The sequence below is a fragment of the Cryptomeria japonica genome, chromosome 11, assembly GCF_030272615.1.
Source record: "Cryptomeria japonica chromosome 11, Sugi_1.0, whole genome shotgun sequence".
Classification (NCBI taxonomy): domain Eukaryota; kingdom Viridiplantae; phylum Streptophyta; class Pinopsida; order Cupressales; family Cupressaceae; genus Cryptomeria; species Cryptomeria japonica.
The window spans coordinates 685,349,922-685,369,934 of record NC_081415.1 but is presented as its reverse complement, the minus strand read 5'-3'; the positions used below and the strand labels follow the sequence as shown (position 1 = coordinate 685,369,934).

The 20,013-nt window shown below is 27.4% G+C and overlaps 1 protein-coding gene across 1 annotated transcript; it reads right to left on the bottom strand.

Annotated features, from left to right (window-relative positions):
* Positions 1-18,379: 18,379 nt before the first annotated feature.
* Positions 18,380-18,901, bottom strand: LOC131860397 (uncharacterized). Its single transcript, XM_059214804.1, has one exon. It carries the CDS (start codon positions 18,899-18,901, stop codon positions 18,380-18,382), a length of 522 nt encoding a protein of 173 aa, XP_059070787.1.
* Between the last annotated feature and the right edge of the window lie 1,112 nt (positions 18,902-20,013).

Here is a 20,013-nt window from a genome sequence, read left to right as displayed (position 1 = left end):
AAATCTAAAAATTAAAACTTAATATGTGTAATTTAAACCATCATTCCACATGTTCAGTTTTAATTTTAATCTCATTCTATCTGCCAAGGGAAAATCCAGAGCTGATGTCTCATACTTTAGATTCTCCGCACTTCTATTAAATTCAAATCAAACAAAATAATCATTTGTATGATAGGTCCAGATAAAAGAGGTGTAGAAAACAATAATAGAGATAGATAGATAGAGGGCAATGTTGTTAGTGTAGGTGGAGTGTAAGGGAGCAATAAAATTTTGGGCTTCCCCTCAATTGATGATCTTCCTTTCCATTTCTGTTTCAACATCACATCACACATCTTTTAACATAATATTTCCCTCAAACCAGATTGAATAATAATATTGTGAATGAAAGTTTTGAGTTTTGTTTCATGGAGAATACTTCTGCTTCCTTCCCATGAGAATTAGACTCAAAATCATTCTTCTGCAAAACTCTTTCTTCCTCATTCATTTATGGAAAACTTATGTGTAAAACTTATGTGTAGACACCTAAAACTTGTACAATTAATTAAATGAATTTATATTTATTTAATTACTTTAATCGGTCTATTGACTAAACTAAGATTTAATCAATATCCATTTTCTTTTAATAAACCATTAATCAAATTAAAGATTTAATTAATTCCCCCTTTCTTCTATCTAAGCATTTTAATTAAATTCAACATTTAATTAAATATCCCCTTTTAGCCATTTTTATTAAATTTAAAATTTAATTAAATATCTCCTTCTAGCCATTCTAATCAAATTCCACATTTAATTAAAATCCCCTTTCCATTTTAATTAAATTCAACATTTAATTAAAATCCCCTTTCACATTTAATTAAATTTACATTTAATTAAAAATCCCTATTTCCCTCACCCCATTTGCATTTTACAACATATGCAAGTTGTATCTCCTTTTGGCTAAAATAAATCTTTTATTTTATCTAAAAAATCCTATTTTCCTCCACCCATTTGCATTTTCCTACAAATGCAAGTTGCACCATAATTTTAAATAAATAAATTCTTTATTTGAGATCCTATTTATCTCCACCCACTTGAAACCTTCAATGACTTCCCTAAATTCTTCAAGCCTTTAATGGCTTCCGTCTAGAGTCTTCTCAAACCTTTAATGGTTTCCCTTAAAGTCTTCTTAAGCATTTAATGGTTTCCCTCAAAGTCTTCAAGCATTTAATGCTTTATCCCCCTTTTTCTCATTTAAATTAATTAAGATTTATTTAAATTAAATCCAAAATTCACATTCACATTTAAATAAATTAATATTTATTTAAATATCTACCCAAATGCAAGTTGCATTCATTTTAGTTGAAATAAATCTTTTTATTTTAAATTAAAAATCCCTATTTCTCCCACTTGCATTCTCCTACATTTTCCATTAACTTCCTAAGCATTCTTCTAGAACCTCTCAAAACCCACTTAATTAGTCTAATTCTTATATCATGGTCACATCCGTAAATTTTGCGGAAGTCACTTCTAATTTTGGAAGAAAGTCTTCTAAATGCATTTAAAGTTTTATCTTTTCAACAAGCTAACTTTGTTGTGTTCCCCAAATTTTTAGGACTCTCACAAAAGTTTTGAAGGTTATGTAACTTCTAAAAAGATAACCTCCAAGGTCTCCAAAGAGATTTTAATGCTCTTACAAAACTTCACATTTTCAACACATTGAGCTTTGCACAAGATTTTGTCCATTGGACAATATCTTTATCCATTAGATAAAAGCTTTATTCCATGAATTTGCCCACATGGGATTATCCATTAAGTCTTCTTAAGCATACAATGCTTCCTCCCTCTCCTCTCAAGCAATCTAATGGTGACACTTGTCAACATGGGATTGGGTTGAAAATCTCACATGGATTGATAACTTTCAATCTTGACCCTCCTTAAACCAATTCAATCTTGGCCATCCAATTCTCCAATTCTTCTATAAAAATAGCTCATTTCTCCTTCAATTCATAACTCAATCTTTGCATCTAAATTATAGTCATTTTGCAGGTTAAGGAGCTCATCTTGTCATCTTCAAGCATCCAAGCCATTTAGCATTAGCATTAACATTTTAGCTTCATTTTAGCATATCATCTAGTTAATTGCATACCATCTCATAGTATTTTATACTCATCTAGTTTAATTAACTCATCTAGCATCATCTAATCTTCAATTTGGAATACATTTAACATCTTAATAATCTAGTCTTGCATCTTGCATCCTATCTTCATCCATCATCTCATCTTAGCTAAGATCTTAGTTGCATCCCTTTTGATCTTAGCACATCACTATAATCTTGTTCTCTAGGTTGTCATCTAGAGGATAATGGGGAGATTTTAGGAGTTTTAAATCCACTAACTTGTGTATGGTTTCTAACTCTAATGCAATGCTTCATTGGTTTGTTTGAAGTGTTTTTCTTCTTGCAGGTTGAAGACCACATTTTTGGCATACACCATGCATTACAGTTGATTAAGAAGTTGTATGAAAAGATAAAATTGATTAGATGGACTTTCTTGGAGTGATGTGAAGAATGTGTTTATCGAGTAAGAGTTGGAAAGGAATGGGAAGAAACTCTTTGTCTAATAAATCTCTGAGACGTGACTTAAGGTATTCTCTCATCTTCTCCTCCATTTCCAAACTCTATTGTATACACGGGTTTTACTTACAATGTTTATATAGCTTAAGTGGAGTGCATGTTTTTATTTGCATTTTATTTGACAAGTTGTTTTCAGGTTGATGCTTCGGATTCCTAAAAAAGAACTTACAATATGGTAAAAAATGCTTGTGTTGTTCTTCAGGTGCCTAAAACTTGTAATGTGGATAATAACATATTTACTACTTATAAATGGAATAATGATATCCTTATTTCTAATGTTAAATCTATCATTGTTTATAATACTCTCTCTTATGATGAGTCTATTATCAGTCATGCTAATACTTTGTGGTATGTAGGTTTATCTTTAAAGTAGTGGCAGAAAGTATTCACAAGATTATGGAACAGTCCTATTGCTCCTATGAAAAAATGTTTTAAATGGCTGATGTTAATTAACAGGCTTCCTTTTAGGAAAGATTAATCCAATATTGACATGTGTAATATATGTAGAGTTCCTGAAACTGTTAGACACATCTTCTTCGAGTGCATTATTGTTAAAGAAATCTAGTTGATGTTTGGTATTTCTATTCCTAGCTAGGTTAATATTATGGAAGTTCTTACTGGTTGCATCCATGGTTTGAAAAAAATACAAATTATTTTGGCATATTCTTTCTACTGATATCTTATGGTACATTTGGAAACTTAGAAATGAAGATAAATTCCAAGGTAAATCTAGGGCCCTTACTGGGTCATTTCATGGACTCACTCTTCATTACATTATTTTGCAGGTCTCTGTAACTATGAGAATAGAGAAGGACAAATTTCTATGGTTTCTCAAAGATGGCCATGCTACTAGGTTCATATATGAGTTGGAGAATGAATTTGAATGGAGGCGAGTTGCAGGAGACTACACCTCTTTTTCCACTACAATGGAGAATCTTGGTGCTGAGATTCAGAAAGCCAGAAACCCAACAATGGAACAGATCCAGATGTTGACTCAGCCGCATAAGGGAAGGAAGACAATCTGGATGGAAGGCCCTTTGGGGTGGACAACTTGGATGGAGCCCTATCAGAATCATCTTCATGAGTGTTGAGATGTTGTTTGGTTCTTTTTGTTCAAACATGAACATTATCTATGTATACTCTTTTTGCTTGGACACAACATAGAATAGGCTATGCATAGGATTGTGTTGTTTATAATGTGCATGCAAAATTGTTAGTAGTCATTGATCAGATCTATGTAGGTCAGGATTGTTGGTTTTGAGGCATGACCTCATATTACTACTAAAGCTATACTTTTTGCAAGTTTACTCTCTATATTTAAGATAAAAAAAATAAAATTAAGAAAACTACTAGTATACCTATCTTTAGAGAAATATAGGTAAAGTATGTAGAAAGATATCAGATAAATGTTTATTATTCCACTTAAAAAATAATTGTATTATAATTAATATTAATTTATTATCATATTATGATATTGTAATCAATATTATATTATTAATCAATTCTATTTATCTCCATCATACTAGTAATTAACTTCGTCAAAATAATGTTATAATAATAATATAATATTGATTACAATATCATAATATAATAATATAATTATTTTTTAACTGGAGCAATAAACAAATATGATATCTTTTGACGCACTTTACCTATACACCCATCATATTGTATACACCCGTCATAATTACAATTATTTTTACTATTACTTAAATAAAAATAATTTAAATAAATTTAAATAACCTAAACTAAAATAAATGCATTTAAACTAAAAAATATATTTTATTTAATTTTTCCTTCAACTACCACTCACTCTAAGTTTAACTATTAATCAATTCTATTTATCTCCATCATATTCGTCAAAATGATATTATAATAATAATACAAAGATATGATAATATAATAATAATAATTAGTCTTAATAGATTTTTTTTCTTTGCTCAAGAGTTTAATAGAAATATTAAAATATTGAAATATAGTAATATCTTAATAATAATATAATATTTATTACAATATCATAATATAATAATAAATTAATATTAATTATAATTAATTTTTAAGTGGAATAATAAACAAATATGATATCTTTCGGTGTACTTTACCTATATTTCTCTAAAGATAGGTATACTAGTTTAAAGTTTTTTAAATTAGTTTTTATTTAAGTAATAGTAGAACTAATTATAATTATGAAGGGTGTTATACAATATGATGGGTGCTAATTTTAATCATAGGGAGTTTTTAATCTCGCATATCTGTCAATCCATTATGTGAATGCCTTTTGCCATAATAACTCTTCTAAAATTAATATTTATTTGAGAATGTGATTAGTGATTATTTTTTTGAACATTATTATTTTGTATCATCTTACATTAATATTTATTCAATGAAATGATCTTCAATTTGAAGCAAAAATCCAATCCTATATTTTATTTGTATTATAAAAAAGTTAATTTTATATTATTAATGTTAAAATTATTAGATTATTTTTTATTTATTCTAATTACTAATATATAATATTGTTGACTTATTATATTATTATCAATATTAATACTTTAATTATTAAAATATTTTTATTTTAAACATTATATTACTATTTTATAATTTTTATGACTATTTTTTTATAATGAATATAAAAGATCAACTACAAACAATAACCAGTCAGCCTTGGATGCTTAAAACAACATCCACATGATCAAAGTAAAACCAGTCATTTAACTAAATGAGAGTACTAATGATAGAATGTACAAAAAAGAGAGATACTAGCTAACAACTACAGCCTGCTCACATAATACAAAAAAATATGAGGAGCAACTAATAGGAGGCAAGGAGGGGCTAGCGGTCCATCCAAGTTGTCCAACCCAAAGGCCCCTCCATCCTCAACCATCCTATCATCTCTGACTAGGAAATCACCATGAGCTGCCATCTGAGCCAAGTGTTGCCTCTCCATATTTCTTCCTTCATTGATTTTTGCCATGAGTGCATCTAGGGCATTGACAAAAGGGGTCCTCTCCATGTTGGATCTTCCCTAGGTATAACCATGAGAGAGTTCATATATGAATACTCTGGTATATCCATCTTTAAGAAACCTTTCAAACTTCTTCATTTCAATCCTCATCACAATGGTGACTTGTGGAACAATGAAATAATATGTGAGTCTTTGAAAGGACTTAGTAAGAACCCTAGCTCTGCCTTGATACTTTTCTTCATTTATGATTTTTCATAAATACCACACAATTTCACAAGAGAAAATGAACTAGAATAAATTGCTATCCTTTTTTGCACCACAAACATTACCAGAAACAATGTCAAGTATACTAATAGAGAGAGGAATAGAGATACCAAACATAAGCCAGATCTCTCTAGCAATAATACAATCAAAGAATATGTGTCTAGTTGTTTCAGCCACTTTACAAACATTACAAATATCTTATTCCTGTTGCTCATATCTAATTGGCAATCTATTAAGTAACAACAACCATCTGAAACATTTCTTCCTAGGAGCAATGGGGTTACTCCAATTCCTACTGGAAATCTTATGCCAATTAGAATCAGATAAATTAGAATGCTAGATAGAGTTAACATGAATGAAAATGTTGTTATTATGCATAATAGTATTATAAACAAGCTTAGCCTTGAAATTATTTAAAAATGTACCATCCATCCAAGTATAAGTAAGAACCTATCATTACAAACCAAGAATTTCTTGGGGAGCTGCAAAGAATGACAGGCCTCATGAATCATATTATAAGTCCTTTGATTGGAGGAAGGTAAGTCAAACTTACTAGAAAGATCAGCCCAAGAAATAATATTGTCATTAATAATGATATCTTTCAAACATCAAATACCTTTACTAGCCCTTCTTTTGGCTGAACAACCTTGAGCGAGAGCCAGAGGCTTCGATTTATGAAAGAGGTTTCACCATAAAGATCTCTCACACTAATGAGATCAGTATTGCTGACCCTATAGTTGGAGATCTAATTCCTAACAGATTCCCAGACTTTCTAGATGCATTTGAAGACAAGTGAGCCTGTGATGGAGTCGAGAAAACTACCAAAAATTAGGTTACAAAAGGGGAGTGATTTCTAGGACTTGGACTCCTTAGGAACCACCAAAATAATGTTGTTTCTAATGAGATCCTTCCAGGCCTTGTTTCCTTTTAAAGCATGAAAAATCCATTTAGTAGCAAGAGTAATACCATGAATTCTGAGGTCCTTCAACCCCAGCCCACCAATCTTCTTTTCCAAGAAGCACCATTCCCATTTGACCGAGTGCATCTTCCTTTCACCTTAACCATTTGACTATTAGAATTTCCTTATGGTTTTCTAAATGTCATTAAATTTATAGTTGCTAAACTTCCACACTGAGGCATAATAATTGCCATAAGAGGACAAAATCTTCTGGTAGACCTAAAGCCTTCCAACTATGGAGAGGTAGTGCTTATCCCATTTGTTCAGCTTGGACTCAATTTTATTTCTGACCCACAACCACATATCCTTTAGACATGGAGAGATGGAGAAGGGGATCCCCAGGTTAGGACAAGTAATTTTTTCAATTGTTATTATTCAATTACTTTTGCACCAATAAGAACAAATAATTTTTTCTTTTGATTTTTTTTTTTAATTTTTAAAAAGTTAAGATGCATGATTTTTAAGTTTCTAAATTATAGAAATTATTTTTCTCTAATTGAATTGGCTCAAATTATTATTTTTACATCTTATTACGGGATTTCACGGATCCACTATCTAAATGAATTTTTTTAGGCAAATTTTTAGGTACATTAAAATAATATTTAGTATGTTCAAATTTTCTTTTCAAATTATTACAATGAGTTTCATTTATAAATTATCAAAATTATTTCTTTTTTTACTAATTGACTAATAAATTTAGTTCTTATACATGGATTTCTCAATAAGTTAAAAATATGATTAACTTGTATTAGTTAAAACAACACATGGTCTATCCTTTTCTGTAGAATGAGCCTAACCCAACAGATGGAATATTTTAACTATCAATAAAAATAGAGAATCAAATTAATTTGAATAGATTTACTCAAAAAATTAATAAATACATTTCTTAAGAATTTTTAAAATACATATTTTATGTCTTAAAAAAAAATCAAAACACAAATGGCCTATTAAAACAATATCTATTATTAATTATATTTTATATAGTAGAAAATATTCAAAATAAAATATATCTTTGATAAATATATTAATATATATTTTCTATATAGTATATAATTAAATTAAATATTAGATAAAAGATGAATAAATAATTTAATATAATAAATATTATTAAAAAATATTATTAATATATTTAAGTCTATATATAATAAAATATTTAAAAATATTATATTAGGATTGAACTATTATTGATATTAAAAGAAAATCAAAATTAAATATGCTAATTATGTATAATCAGTCAATAATAAAATTATATATAAAAAATAAATTAGTAAGATTAATTAAATTATTTAAATATAAAAAAAATTGAGACAAAGGTTTGACTGAATAATTTAATATTATACATATTATTTACATACTTAATTCTAATCTAAATTATATTTATAACATAAATGAAATAAAATATTATATATATCCTTATAATATAATATTAAATCTTTATAATACAATAACATAATCTAAAATATTGTATAAAAATTAATATGTTAATTATAAATAATCTTTTAACTAGTATACCTAAATATCGGTAAAGTAGGCCGAAAGATATCATATTTGTTTATTATTCCTCTTAAAAAAATTTATATTATTATATTATAATTAATATTAATTTATTATTATATTATGATATTGTATTCAATATAATATAACTATTAAGATATTACTATATTACTATATTTTAATATTTTTTTGACGAAGTTAACTATTAGTATGATGGAGATAAATAGAATTGATTAATAGTTAAACTTAAGTGAGTGGTAGTTGAGAGGAGAAAATAATTAAACTGGTTTTTTAAGTTTTTCGTACATTTATTTTAATTTGGGTTATTTAAAGTTATTTAAATTATTTTTATTTAAGTAATAGTAAAACTAATTGTAATTATGACGGGTGTCAATTTTAATCACAGGGGTTTTTTAACTTCGAATATCTATCAATCCATTATGTGAGTATTAATAGGTCTTTGTGCGTAATATTAACATTACCAAAAATATATAATAATAAATCTATTACTAATAATTATATATTTTTTAATTAAATAATTATTAATTGAGATTAAGATTATTATTATTAATTTTAAGGTTATAATTTAAATAAATGATTATAACTTAGTTAATAATTATATTATAACTTTGATCTTAATTCTTATTATTTATTTTAATTCTAAAATCATGATAATTATGATTACAATTAAAATTAGGTTTATAATAAGAATTAGTGTTAGAATAAGGGTTAAGGTTAAGGTTAAAATAAGATTTAAATTAGTTTAAATTAAGATTAAAGTTAGGCTTATACTTAGATTTTGAACTAGGATAAGAATTAAGGAAAAATTAAGATTAGGGTTGTATTTAATCTTGGATCTAGAGTTATAATTAGGGTTAAAATTTGGGCTAGGGTACAAATTATGTTAAGGTTAGAATTAGGGTTATTGTTAAGGTTTGAATTAGTTGTAATTGTGGGCACTCTCTATTATATTATTGCAAAAGTATTATCTCGAATTATTATCCAACCTAACTCTAAAAAAAAAAGTATTATTGCAATATTAGAAAGGCAAGTACTCACCACTATGTGACACTTGCTTATATATATAAATGATCAAGTGTCTTTCAATTTTTTTTGGATAATAGTGCTCCAATTATTACTATTATTTATCAAGAAAATAGACGACTGTAATAGATTTCTGAAAAAATTTGTATATTTTAGTGAAAATATTGCTTTACTTATTATTATTACAAACGAAGAGAAAATCTAGACAAATTCGCTAATACAATGAATTATTCAAATGTAAGGTAAAATGCTTATTTAGAGGTTTGAATTTTCGCTAAGGAAAGAAGTAAAATCAAAATATTGCTTTTCTTTATGTGAATTTATACTGACTATTGACGAAGAGATGATTTGTCACAAAATCTTCGACGATTTTAGGAAGTCCATGGATTTATAAAAATGGTTCCACAAAATTGAAATAAATTATGACACTATTTATGTAGTAAAAGTAATATATTTTTAGTATTTTATTTTAAATATAAATTATATTTTATTATTAATATAATGAATTAATTTGTATAGGTAAATTAAATGGTTATTTTTTTTAAAAATTAATTATAAAATTTATAAAATATTAGTGTTAGGGTCGTATGAAAAAGTTATGGGTTAGGATTGAAGTTAGGATTAGCATAAGTGTTTAATTAATATTAAGGTTAGGTTTAGGGTTCTATTAGCATTACGATTGAATTACAATACAAGATTACGACTAGGGTTCTATTAGGGTTGGATTAGACTTAAAGTTAGGGTTAGGATTGTGTTAAAAATATTTGGATCTAGGTAAGGCTTACAATTTGGTTAAGTTTAGGGTTCAATTATGATTAAGGTTTATTTAATGTTCAATTTGGGTTAGCTTGAATTAGGGTTACAATTAGGTTTAAAATAAAGTTCAATTTGGATTATGACTACATTATGATTAACATTAATTTAGATTTAAAGCTATGTAAATTGTTAGGTTTAATGTTCAATGTAGTAGCCCACTTACTTAATCCAAAAACTCAACTAATTTTTTTATTTTTTTTAAGTATAAAAATATTGATTTCTTATTCTTACTTATTCTTACTTATTTTTGATTCAATCACATACTCAGGTACATCTATCCAAACGAGATAGGCATCCATCCAATCGGGATGGGCATCTAACCATATGGGTTAGGCATCTATCCATACGAGACTAGGCCTAACCCGTATGGTTAGGCATCTAACCATACGGGTTAGGAATTTGTCCATACGGGACAAGAGGTTTCATCTATCCAATCCGGGATAGGCATCTACCCAAACGGGGTAGGCATCTATTCATAAGAATAGGATATGCTCTGGCCAGAGACTTTAGACTCATCGGGATCATCCGGGTCTTGAGCCACTCTCTAAAGACTACACTCCCCTACTAGGAGTGCACCGAGGTCATCGTCCTTAGGAGTATAAAAATAATTACATTAACAAGCTTGAGTTCCACCTTGGGAAGTCAAGAGAATCCATACGGGATTCCTTCTGAGTATGCATTGAATTAATTTTAACATTTCAATTATTATTTGCACCATTTGATTTAAAAGATCAAGGAGATTCAAGAACCAACTACTCACCCATAACCAAATCTTAATCCCCATCCCTGAATGCCTAAGTACAAGGGACAACTCCATCCCTAGACTGCCTAGATACCCGTTTCAGCATGGGATCAAGGTGTAAAGTATGTAGTTCTGGTTTCTAACTATGGTTTAATGTAAACTGTTTGGTGGGTGCACAACCCTTTCTAGGGTCAATGTCCCAGATAGTTTCTCTGCGGTTGCTACCCATGATGGTAGCTCTATAGAAAAAAGGCTCAAGGTGACATCATGCTTGTGGCCTAAAACAACTAGGTCCTATTTTCTATTAAATACGTCACCCTTAATCCATTATCATACTTTGAAAAATCCATCAAGATAGATAAATTCCAAATTATCACACACCGCCAAACCCTTATGGGGTTTTCTAAGGTTTAATTGAGCGGATGTAAATTCATTTAAAAATTAATCTTTTAGATTATCGATCCAAGAGGGATTACCCACCCCTTGGATTTTAGCTTCCAAATGACCCTTATTTCTCCCCAGCGATTTAGAGGGACGATGCCATAGATGCCATTATTGTAGCTTTATTAGGCTTTAAGTGTAGTAGTTCAACACGACGACATTACCTGTAAGTGTGACCCAAAGGCACCATAGATACCGAACACCACTAATTTTTGGTTTCAACTCCTCTTGTTTAGTTATCTAACTGGGAATTTAACTTTGAATTCATGAATCCCTAAAGAAGCAATATACCAATACAATTGTGAAAAAGAAACTATTATATACAAGGAATTATCACTTGAATTTAAAAACTAAACTGTGAATTTTATGTAATTGAAAGGAACATAAACAAATCGACTACTTGGAATAGTATTTTCTTTGAAGGAAAGTTATGATAATTAAAAATTTGAAAACTTAAACTAAATACATGAAATTACTAATTGCTTGGAAACCATGATACTTTCAAAGATAACTTATGAAAAATATTTGAATTACTTGCAAGATATAATTGTTTTAGACAAACCATTACACAATAAGTATGAATCCTAGTACTGATTTGCTTGAAAAAAATTAAATGATTGAATAGCAAGAATTTGGAAATGAATTTTAACACCTACTTGTTTGAAGTGAAAAGTACTTAATAATAATCCCAGCTAATTCTCCCATATGAAGTAATTCAAATTTCATCTACAAATGATAACACTACTTTAAATGTGAATCCTAATACTTGAAAGGTACTAAATTGCTTGAAATAGAATTTACATTATCAAATAATTATATTTTGGAAATGAATTTAATACTCACTTGTTGAAGGGAAAAGGAAACAACTATTCAACAATAAGCTTCAAATTAACCACATTATTCTTAGTTACTAATTGTTTGAAAAAGAGATTAGACAAGAGTGTAAACACTTGCTAGTTAACCAAGTAAATAATACTAAGTTTCCTAATAAACAATTCCAATCAATAAACTTCTAGTTGTTTTTGAACTAATACCTTTGCAAGATTATAAAGTGATAACTAATTACTCCTTCCACTTGAAGTAATGTTAACTTTATTTTTGGATCCATTCTACAAATAATAGTTCTTTATCAATTTCAAATACTTCAAAGGGAGCTAATGTTTGCTCCTTAAATTACCCTCAATTAGAATTGTTATTTAATTTTCTAAATGATCACGGAATAGGTTTCTTGAAACTCATTTGCTAAAACAATTTTGGTTTTGAATAAACTCTCTTTGCATCCTAATTAATACTATTACCATATGAATATTTAACTATGCAATTTACCTCTAGTTTTAATGTTAATTAAATTTATCCTTACTAATTACTTGTATTATTAAGTGTAACTTTTCCTTTTTACTAGTCTTATGTTTCTTTTAGCTAGAAGGTAAATGATTTTAACTATTAAAAGAAGTGACTATTCGCAATACCTTATATACTCATATTTTGGAATCTAATAAAGAAACAAATCAAATAATCAACCTTTCAAATTGAGGCAAAAATTTGTCTAACATTAACTCATATTGCTGAAATACCTAAAAGGGTTGCTATGAATCTAAACACATCTACTTGTTAGGTAAATTCCTTTAACATTTGATACTTGTACTAATTGAAATATACAAAAGATAGTTTGGAGTCCAAAAATTAAAAATAAATAAATAAAGAACTTAGATATTTGAAATGTATTAAATATCTTGGGAAAATCTACTTACTACTAGGTACAATTTGAGACTAAGTAGAGACACTTGGAGAAGAAAAAACCAATACTATAGAATAAGTGTATCATTAGTGAAATATCATTTTTCCCCCTAAGGGATTAATCACCTCTTAAATTTTTCTTTAATAAACAAACTTTACTATACACTAAAGAATAAATCTCTTCTTATAAGAGTAGGTTATAAATTAAATTTCAACTATATTGACATAAATAAATTTTAATTACCAAATTCTAATGAATAAATTTTAACTAAATAAACCCCTTAGTATATATACATAAAATAAATTTTAATTGTAAATCCTAATTGTATTTTACTTTTAATAAGGCCAAAATTCATTCATTCAACAATTAATAAATTATAATTTAATTCACTCAACTCGAATCAAAGCAAATCAATTTAACATTAACAAGATGTTATTTATAATCAATTAGTACTAATTTTAAGACAATATATACCAATATTATTTTATATCCTAAACTTATTATAGTCAACTATATATAATATATCTATTATATTAATAATTTATTAATAACTAAATTAAAAACAAAATTATTAAAATAACAACAGTTATAATAGTTGATATAACATGGATAATTATATATATTTTTAATGTATTTATCTATATATATATTGATTTGATCTGACTTTATAAAAAATAAATAAACAGAGATAGACTTGGGAATTAAATAATATATTCACTAAAAGATATAATTAATTCACAGAGAACAATAAGTGAAAGAAAATAAATAATTAAATAAATAAATTTATCTCTGATGCATTCGAGATGGGTAAAAAAGAAATTTTAAGTTTCTCAAAGAAGTGATATTATTCAAGGACAAAGAAAAACACATGTTCCCAGGGAGCTACAAATTTTTCTGAATAGATGAACAAGTATATGTTCACAGAAAAATAATTAAATTAATTCACAGAGAGAGTAAAATTTATTTACAGGCAAGGAAAGATTATATTCACAGATGTTTACACAAAGGGACAATTTTATGCTTTATGCTCACAAAAAGAGTAAAACAAGATCTATACACAAATGAATAAATTTATATTCACAAAGAGAATATTTATTCGCAGAAAAATAATAAATAAGAGAAGTAATATTTATACACAAGTAATCATATGCTCACAGAAATAAGTTTATTCACATGAAAGTAATAAAATAAACAAATTAAGGATTTATACACAGATGATCAACATATATTCATAGAAAGATAAGTTCATTCACATGGAGATAATTACATATGGAAAATAAGATTTTTTATTTTTTTTACAAAGATCTTTTCTAGATTTTAAAATTCAAGAAAGCAAAAGCAAAGATTTGATTTTTCTTTCTTTTTCTCTAAAACAGATTAAATATATAAAAAGAATATTCATATGCATTTTTCTGAAAAAGAACTTTTATCTGTGTATTACTTTTTTTTATTTAGTTATTTTTATTTATAATGAAAGTAGATTTTCTTTTGATTAATCTTTCTAAATAATTAAGATGAGCACTTATATATATATATATATATATATATGAAGATTCCAAAGAGAAAAAATCTATATATAAAAAAAATACAAAATTTTCACATGTAAATGAGAATGCAAGGGACGAGAACCTGGATTGTTGAAGCTTGATGTTGAGTCCAATCTTCTAGCTATCCTTCTTAGATCCTTCCTTGTAGCTTCAGAAATTTTTTTCAACCAAACTTAAAAGAAACCTACTATACAAGTGACTACCAAATTCTACTTCTACCAACAAGAACAAGAACTTTAGAAAATTTCTTTTCATTCCCAAACTATGAACTCTTTTTTTGAAAGATTTGCATACATTATATAGAAAAGATGCACCAATTCCACTATCAAGATAATTACTTGAAAATGGAGGTTCTTTTCTAAAATTGGTTTCATGCAAAATTGATTGATCACTTGGTGGAGGAGTTACATGCAAGAATATGCAATTTGAATTTTACCTCTAGAATCTTCTATTTCCTCCTACGACATGTGCTAAATTAACATATTGAGAAAATAAGAATTTTCAAAATTAATTTCATGCAAAATGATTGTTGTCATAGTGGGGGTTACACTTGACCATGCATTTGAAATTAAAATTTGAATTCTCCCCCAAAAATGCATTTTGTAACTCCTTTGTCATAAAAATGCCATGAATAGAGTTATTCTTGTCATAGAATAATTTTGTAACTCCCATGTCATATATTTGCTAAATATAATATTTATTCTTTAATATTTTAAATTTTAAATTTCTTTTGTAGAATCTTCTTATTTCTCCTACACCATGTGCTCAATTAGGATATTGAGAAAATAAGAATTTTCAAATAAATTATGACCTCATGTGTGTGTCACCACTTAAATTCCTTTTTATTTAAAAACTTCAACCTCATTTCAATTTATCTTTTCTTTCTAACATTACTCATAAAATTAATATTATAATAGTAATAGTAGTAGTAATAATAATAATAATAATAACAATAATAATAATAATAATAATAATAATAATAATAATAAGAACAATAACAATAATAATAATAATAATAATAATAATAATAATAATAATAATAATAAGTCATATCAAGGTCCAAAAAGAGGGTTATGACATTCAATTAGACATAGGGTTAGGGTTAAGATTCAATAAGTAATACATTTATTCTTCTTTTTTTTCTCAATTTCAATGAATAATGTATATGGAAATAAAAATTAAATAGGTACCTTGAGAATAGTACCTCTGGAAGTATTTTATGTAGATTTATTAGAGGTATATATGTTATTTAAGATATATACATAGATCTATTGAAAATTAACAAACATCAATATTATTGATTAGAAGATAATATTACACATATTTAGCAAAAGAATGGGTGAAAAGGAATCACAATTCTAAAATTTGAATGGAGAAAAATCATTAGAAAACATATTTTAATAGAAATGATTTTCTCAAATAGACATGGACGCAAAGTGAGGAAATTTAAACAAAATGTTATAACCATTTGATAAATTTCCTAAAAGATGTGAGTTATCCTTAAATATTTATTGGTAGAAGTTATGCACACTATAGGTTTATTGAAAAGGCTTTAAGAATATTCAAACAAAAGAATTTGGTAGTTGTAAAACTTAATAATGAAACCTTTATTAGTGCTCTATGAATAATTTGAAACTATAAACTGTGTATATATATGTATATACAATATATATGCACAATTAAACGATTTTTTTAATACACTCCTCACATGTGCCATCAACAAAATCAAACCACAAGATACTACATTATAATGACAAATAGATGTGTCTGCAACAAGAATGAATTGGACAAATATTGTATGAATAATAAATTAATTGATTTGTGTAAAGTTAAAGGAAAGAGGAACATTAGTCAAGCAATCAATGAACTTGAAAGGGCATTTTTTTTTTTTTTTTTTTTTTTCAAATTTAAAGTTAGGTGTTATAAATTAAATTACAATGAAATGAATCCTCGTACCCCCTCATAAAGCTCAATCATATTCATTAACTCCTCTCCAGTATGCATAAATTTCTCTCTCAACTTATCAAAAAAAAAATCCCCAAGTATTGATTTTCTCAAATTTTCTTTTAGTTTTAAATTTTTTATGTTATTTTAATGAATGTCATAAATAGAGTTAGATCTTTTAGGATATATTTTTAAATATTACGAATTCTCATTAAATTATAAATTAAAAATAATAAATAATAATAAATTTTACTTTTGACTGTTACCTTTGGATCTTTATGATTGGTTGTTTGAGGTTAGGGTTTTTTTTGTTGTTGTTCTATGAGGGCATTTTTCATATTAATATAATAAAAAACAATAAATTTTATTTCACAACTCAAAAATCAAACTATTTATTTCATAATGAAGTTATAAAGAAATTAGAAAAAATCATATGAATTAGAAATAGCTTTGTTTTTGGATTCAAATTAGACTAATGGTAAGTTTTTAATTAGTATCAGGGTTAGGGTTATAATTCTATTAGTATTATATTCAGTAATGATACAAGATTAGGGTTAGGGTTAGTGTTGAGATTCTGTTATAGTTAAATTAGACATAAGGTTGGGTTGTTGTTTTATTTAAAATATTTTACTCTATATTTGTTTTATGGTCGGGGTTAAGTTTAGGGTCAATTACAGTTAGGAGTTATTCAATGTTCAATTTTGGTTAAATTTTCATGAGGGTTATGATTAGGATTACAATTACAGTTCAAATAGAGTTTAATTTTGGTTACAATTCCATTAAAACTAGCATATATATATAGAAATATATATAAAGAAAGACAAGAGATATCGAGGCTTTCATTTCATACAGTTATATTTAAAGTTAAAAAAGGAAATGAAAGCCTCGATATCTCTTGGCTTTCTTTATATATATTTCTATATATATATGCCAGTAGCATCCGGAGGGGCAATTGGAAATAAATTAAATTATAAAATGCTTAATAATTTATAAGTACAATATTTTACGTTATATTAATTATTTAATTGTTGAATAACTTATAATTCAAATAATTTATTTGTATGTTATTTAGTTTTATGATTATGCTTTTATTTCATTGAGGTTTATCATTTCAATTTATGTGGTTAATATGGCTAAGTTTACATATCTATTAGGATTATGAGTAAATTTGGTTCAATGGCTAGGTATAAGGTTCAATTTGGTTTAGGGTTAGAACTTGGTTTAGAGTTTAGTTGGTTTTAAGTTTTTTGAATTTTCATTCTACTGTCAGGCTTAGGATTCAATAATGTATAGTGTGTAGGTTTTCAAAATGATTTAATTGAGGTTAGGGTTCAATTTGGTATAGTGTTCAAGTACATTTAGAGGTACGCTATAATTGTTTTTTGGTGTAGGGTTAGATCATTCAATTTTATATAGTGTTCAATAAGGAAAGCGACTATTATTTGTGTGAATAATTAAATTATATGTAAAGATGTATAATGGAAAGTGACTATTATTTGTGTTGTGATTAAATTAGTAACAATATAATATTGCATGGTATTTATTGCATAAACAAATAGAATGATAGAAAAGGAATCCAGATAACTACTTAATCCAATACAGTATGCAAATTAAATGTTGATCACATGAAACAATGAATGTTTATGAAAAAGTATTACATGAATTTATTTCTAAATCTTTCAATCTACTTTCATCAGCTTTTCTCTTTGCAAGTTGTTTTCCCTTTTTCATTTTTTCATAGCGCTCATATGTGAACGGTGGCATTATTCTCAATCCTTGCAAAGAGTTTACACGAGATACAACTACAAATGTCATTCATGTTCTTTCAGTTGGTCCTATATCAACTATTGCTTTTGCAAGTGTCAAACCTTGCAACTTATGTATTGTTAATGCCCAAGCTAGTCTCAATGGTATTTGAATTGTAGAACCTCTTTGTCTTATACTGATGGGAACTGCTTGTGGATTGTGATCATCAATCGGAAATCCAGAGTAGTTATCAAACTTAACCATTACATATAATGGTGGTTCTGGTGGCATACATCTAGTTTTGTATACAATCTTTTGAATATAACCTAATGCTCCATTTACAAGACCCGCTTCAATCCAAAGATTAGAAGTTAGCATAACTCTTGCATTTTTGCTAATCAATAACTCCATATCGAGCTCGTCATGAGAACTTCCTTCGGTTGCATTAACATTTCCAAGTTTTTTTGCAATGCTACATGCAACAAGTTGTTTGAGAGAATATAATTTTTTCCTGTTATGATTCTGGACATTATCATTTGTGAAAAACAAATGAACATCATTGTCAAAGGCTTCATTGATTGTTGAGCTCATATTACTACTTGTTCTTGATATGAGCATCTTCTAGTCATCAATTGTAGGTTGTGCTTCTCTCAAGTTTGTCAACAGTTGACGAAATTGAATCTGTTCAACATCTTCTCCATCTTGTCTAAGGTAACCACAATTTTTAAGTTCTGCCATAGAATCTTTGCTCGTCTTCTACTCTCATATACTAGTTTGTCTTTGATGGGAGGCAGCTGACCCAGGTCTCCAATTAAAATGATTAAAACACCTGAAAACAATATAGAAACATAATTGTAAATGTTTTATAATGAAAACATGGAAATGTAATACGTGGATATTACATTTTTTTACATTTTGAAAAGCTTTTTATAATTCATGGCAATTACGAACATACCTGCAAATGTTAGATCATAATTTTGTGGGAATGCTTGACGAAGACGAGAATCAATATTCTCAAGTAACTTCTCTCCAATGAAGCTCATTTCATCAATCAATATATACTTCACATGTGATAGTTCTTCTTGGAAAGTTGTTAGCCTTGTTCCTTCTAATTGAGCAAAATCTTTTATTGAAATTCTCAACTTGGAATGAATAGTTGATGCTCCTATGTTGAATGTTGCTACTCCAGTTGGTCCAAGCAGTAGAAGGAGAGATTGATTAGGCATTGCCGCACTTTTCAGACTTTCACTAATCACACCAATTAGGTAGGACTTTCTTGTTCATGTTGTTCCTTGAATTATAATATACAATGACATCCTATTTTCATTCATATGGTAATGTGACATAATTATGTTCAATGCTTTCTCTTGTTTCTCACTCAAGCCTGTATAATTGATATATTGTGGTATATCATCATGTATAATGCAACTATTCTCATACATTGTTTCTATGAAATTGATTGCGTGAGTTGTGTATTCATTACATTGATATTCTATAGACCAATTTGTTTGTCTGTCAATATCCCTTCTTCCCAACATATCTATTTCAAAGAGTTGCATTACATCACAATGATGTAGCCAAGATATGATTTCCCATTCATGCTCTGTCGTGTTTTCTTGAATTATACCACCATCTTCAATTTCTGAATCAGTAATATTTTCATTGTTTTCTGTAGTTATTGTTCGCTCCAAATGCCAAGGGGT

Excerpts from the sequence above, each read along its gene's own strand:
- LOC131860397 (XM_059214804.1), bottom strand. The coding sequence starts at position 18,901 with ATGAGCTCAACAATCAATGAAGCCTTTGACAATGATGTTCATTTGTTT.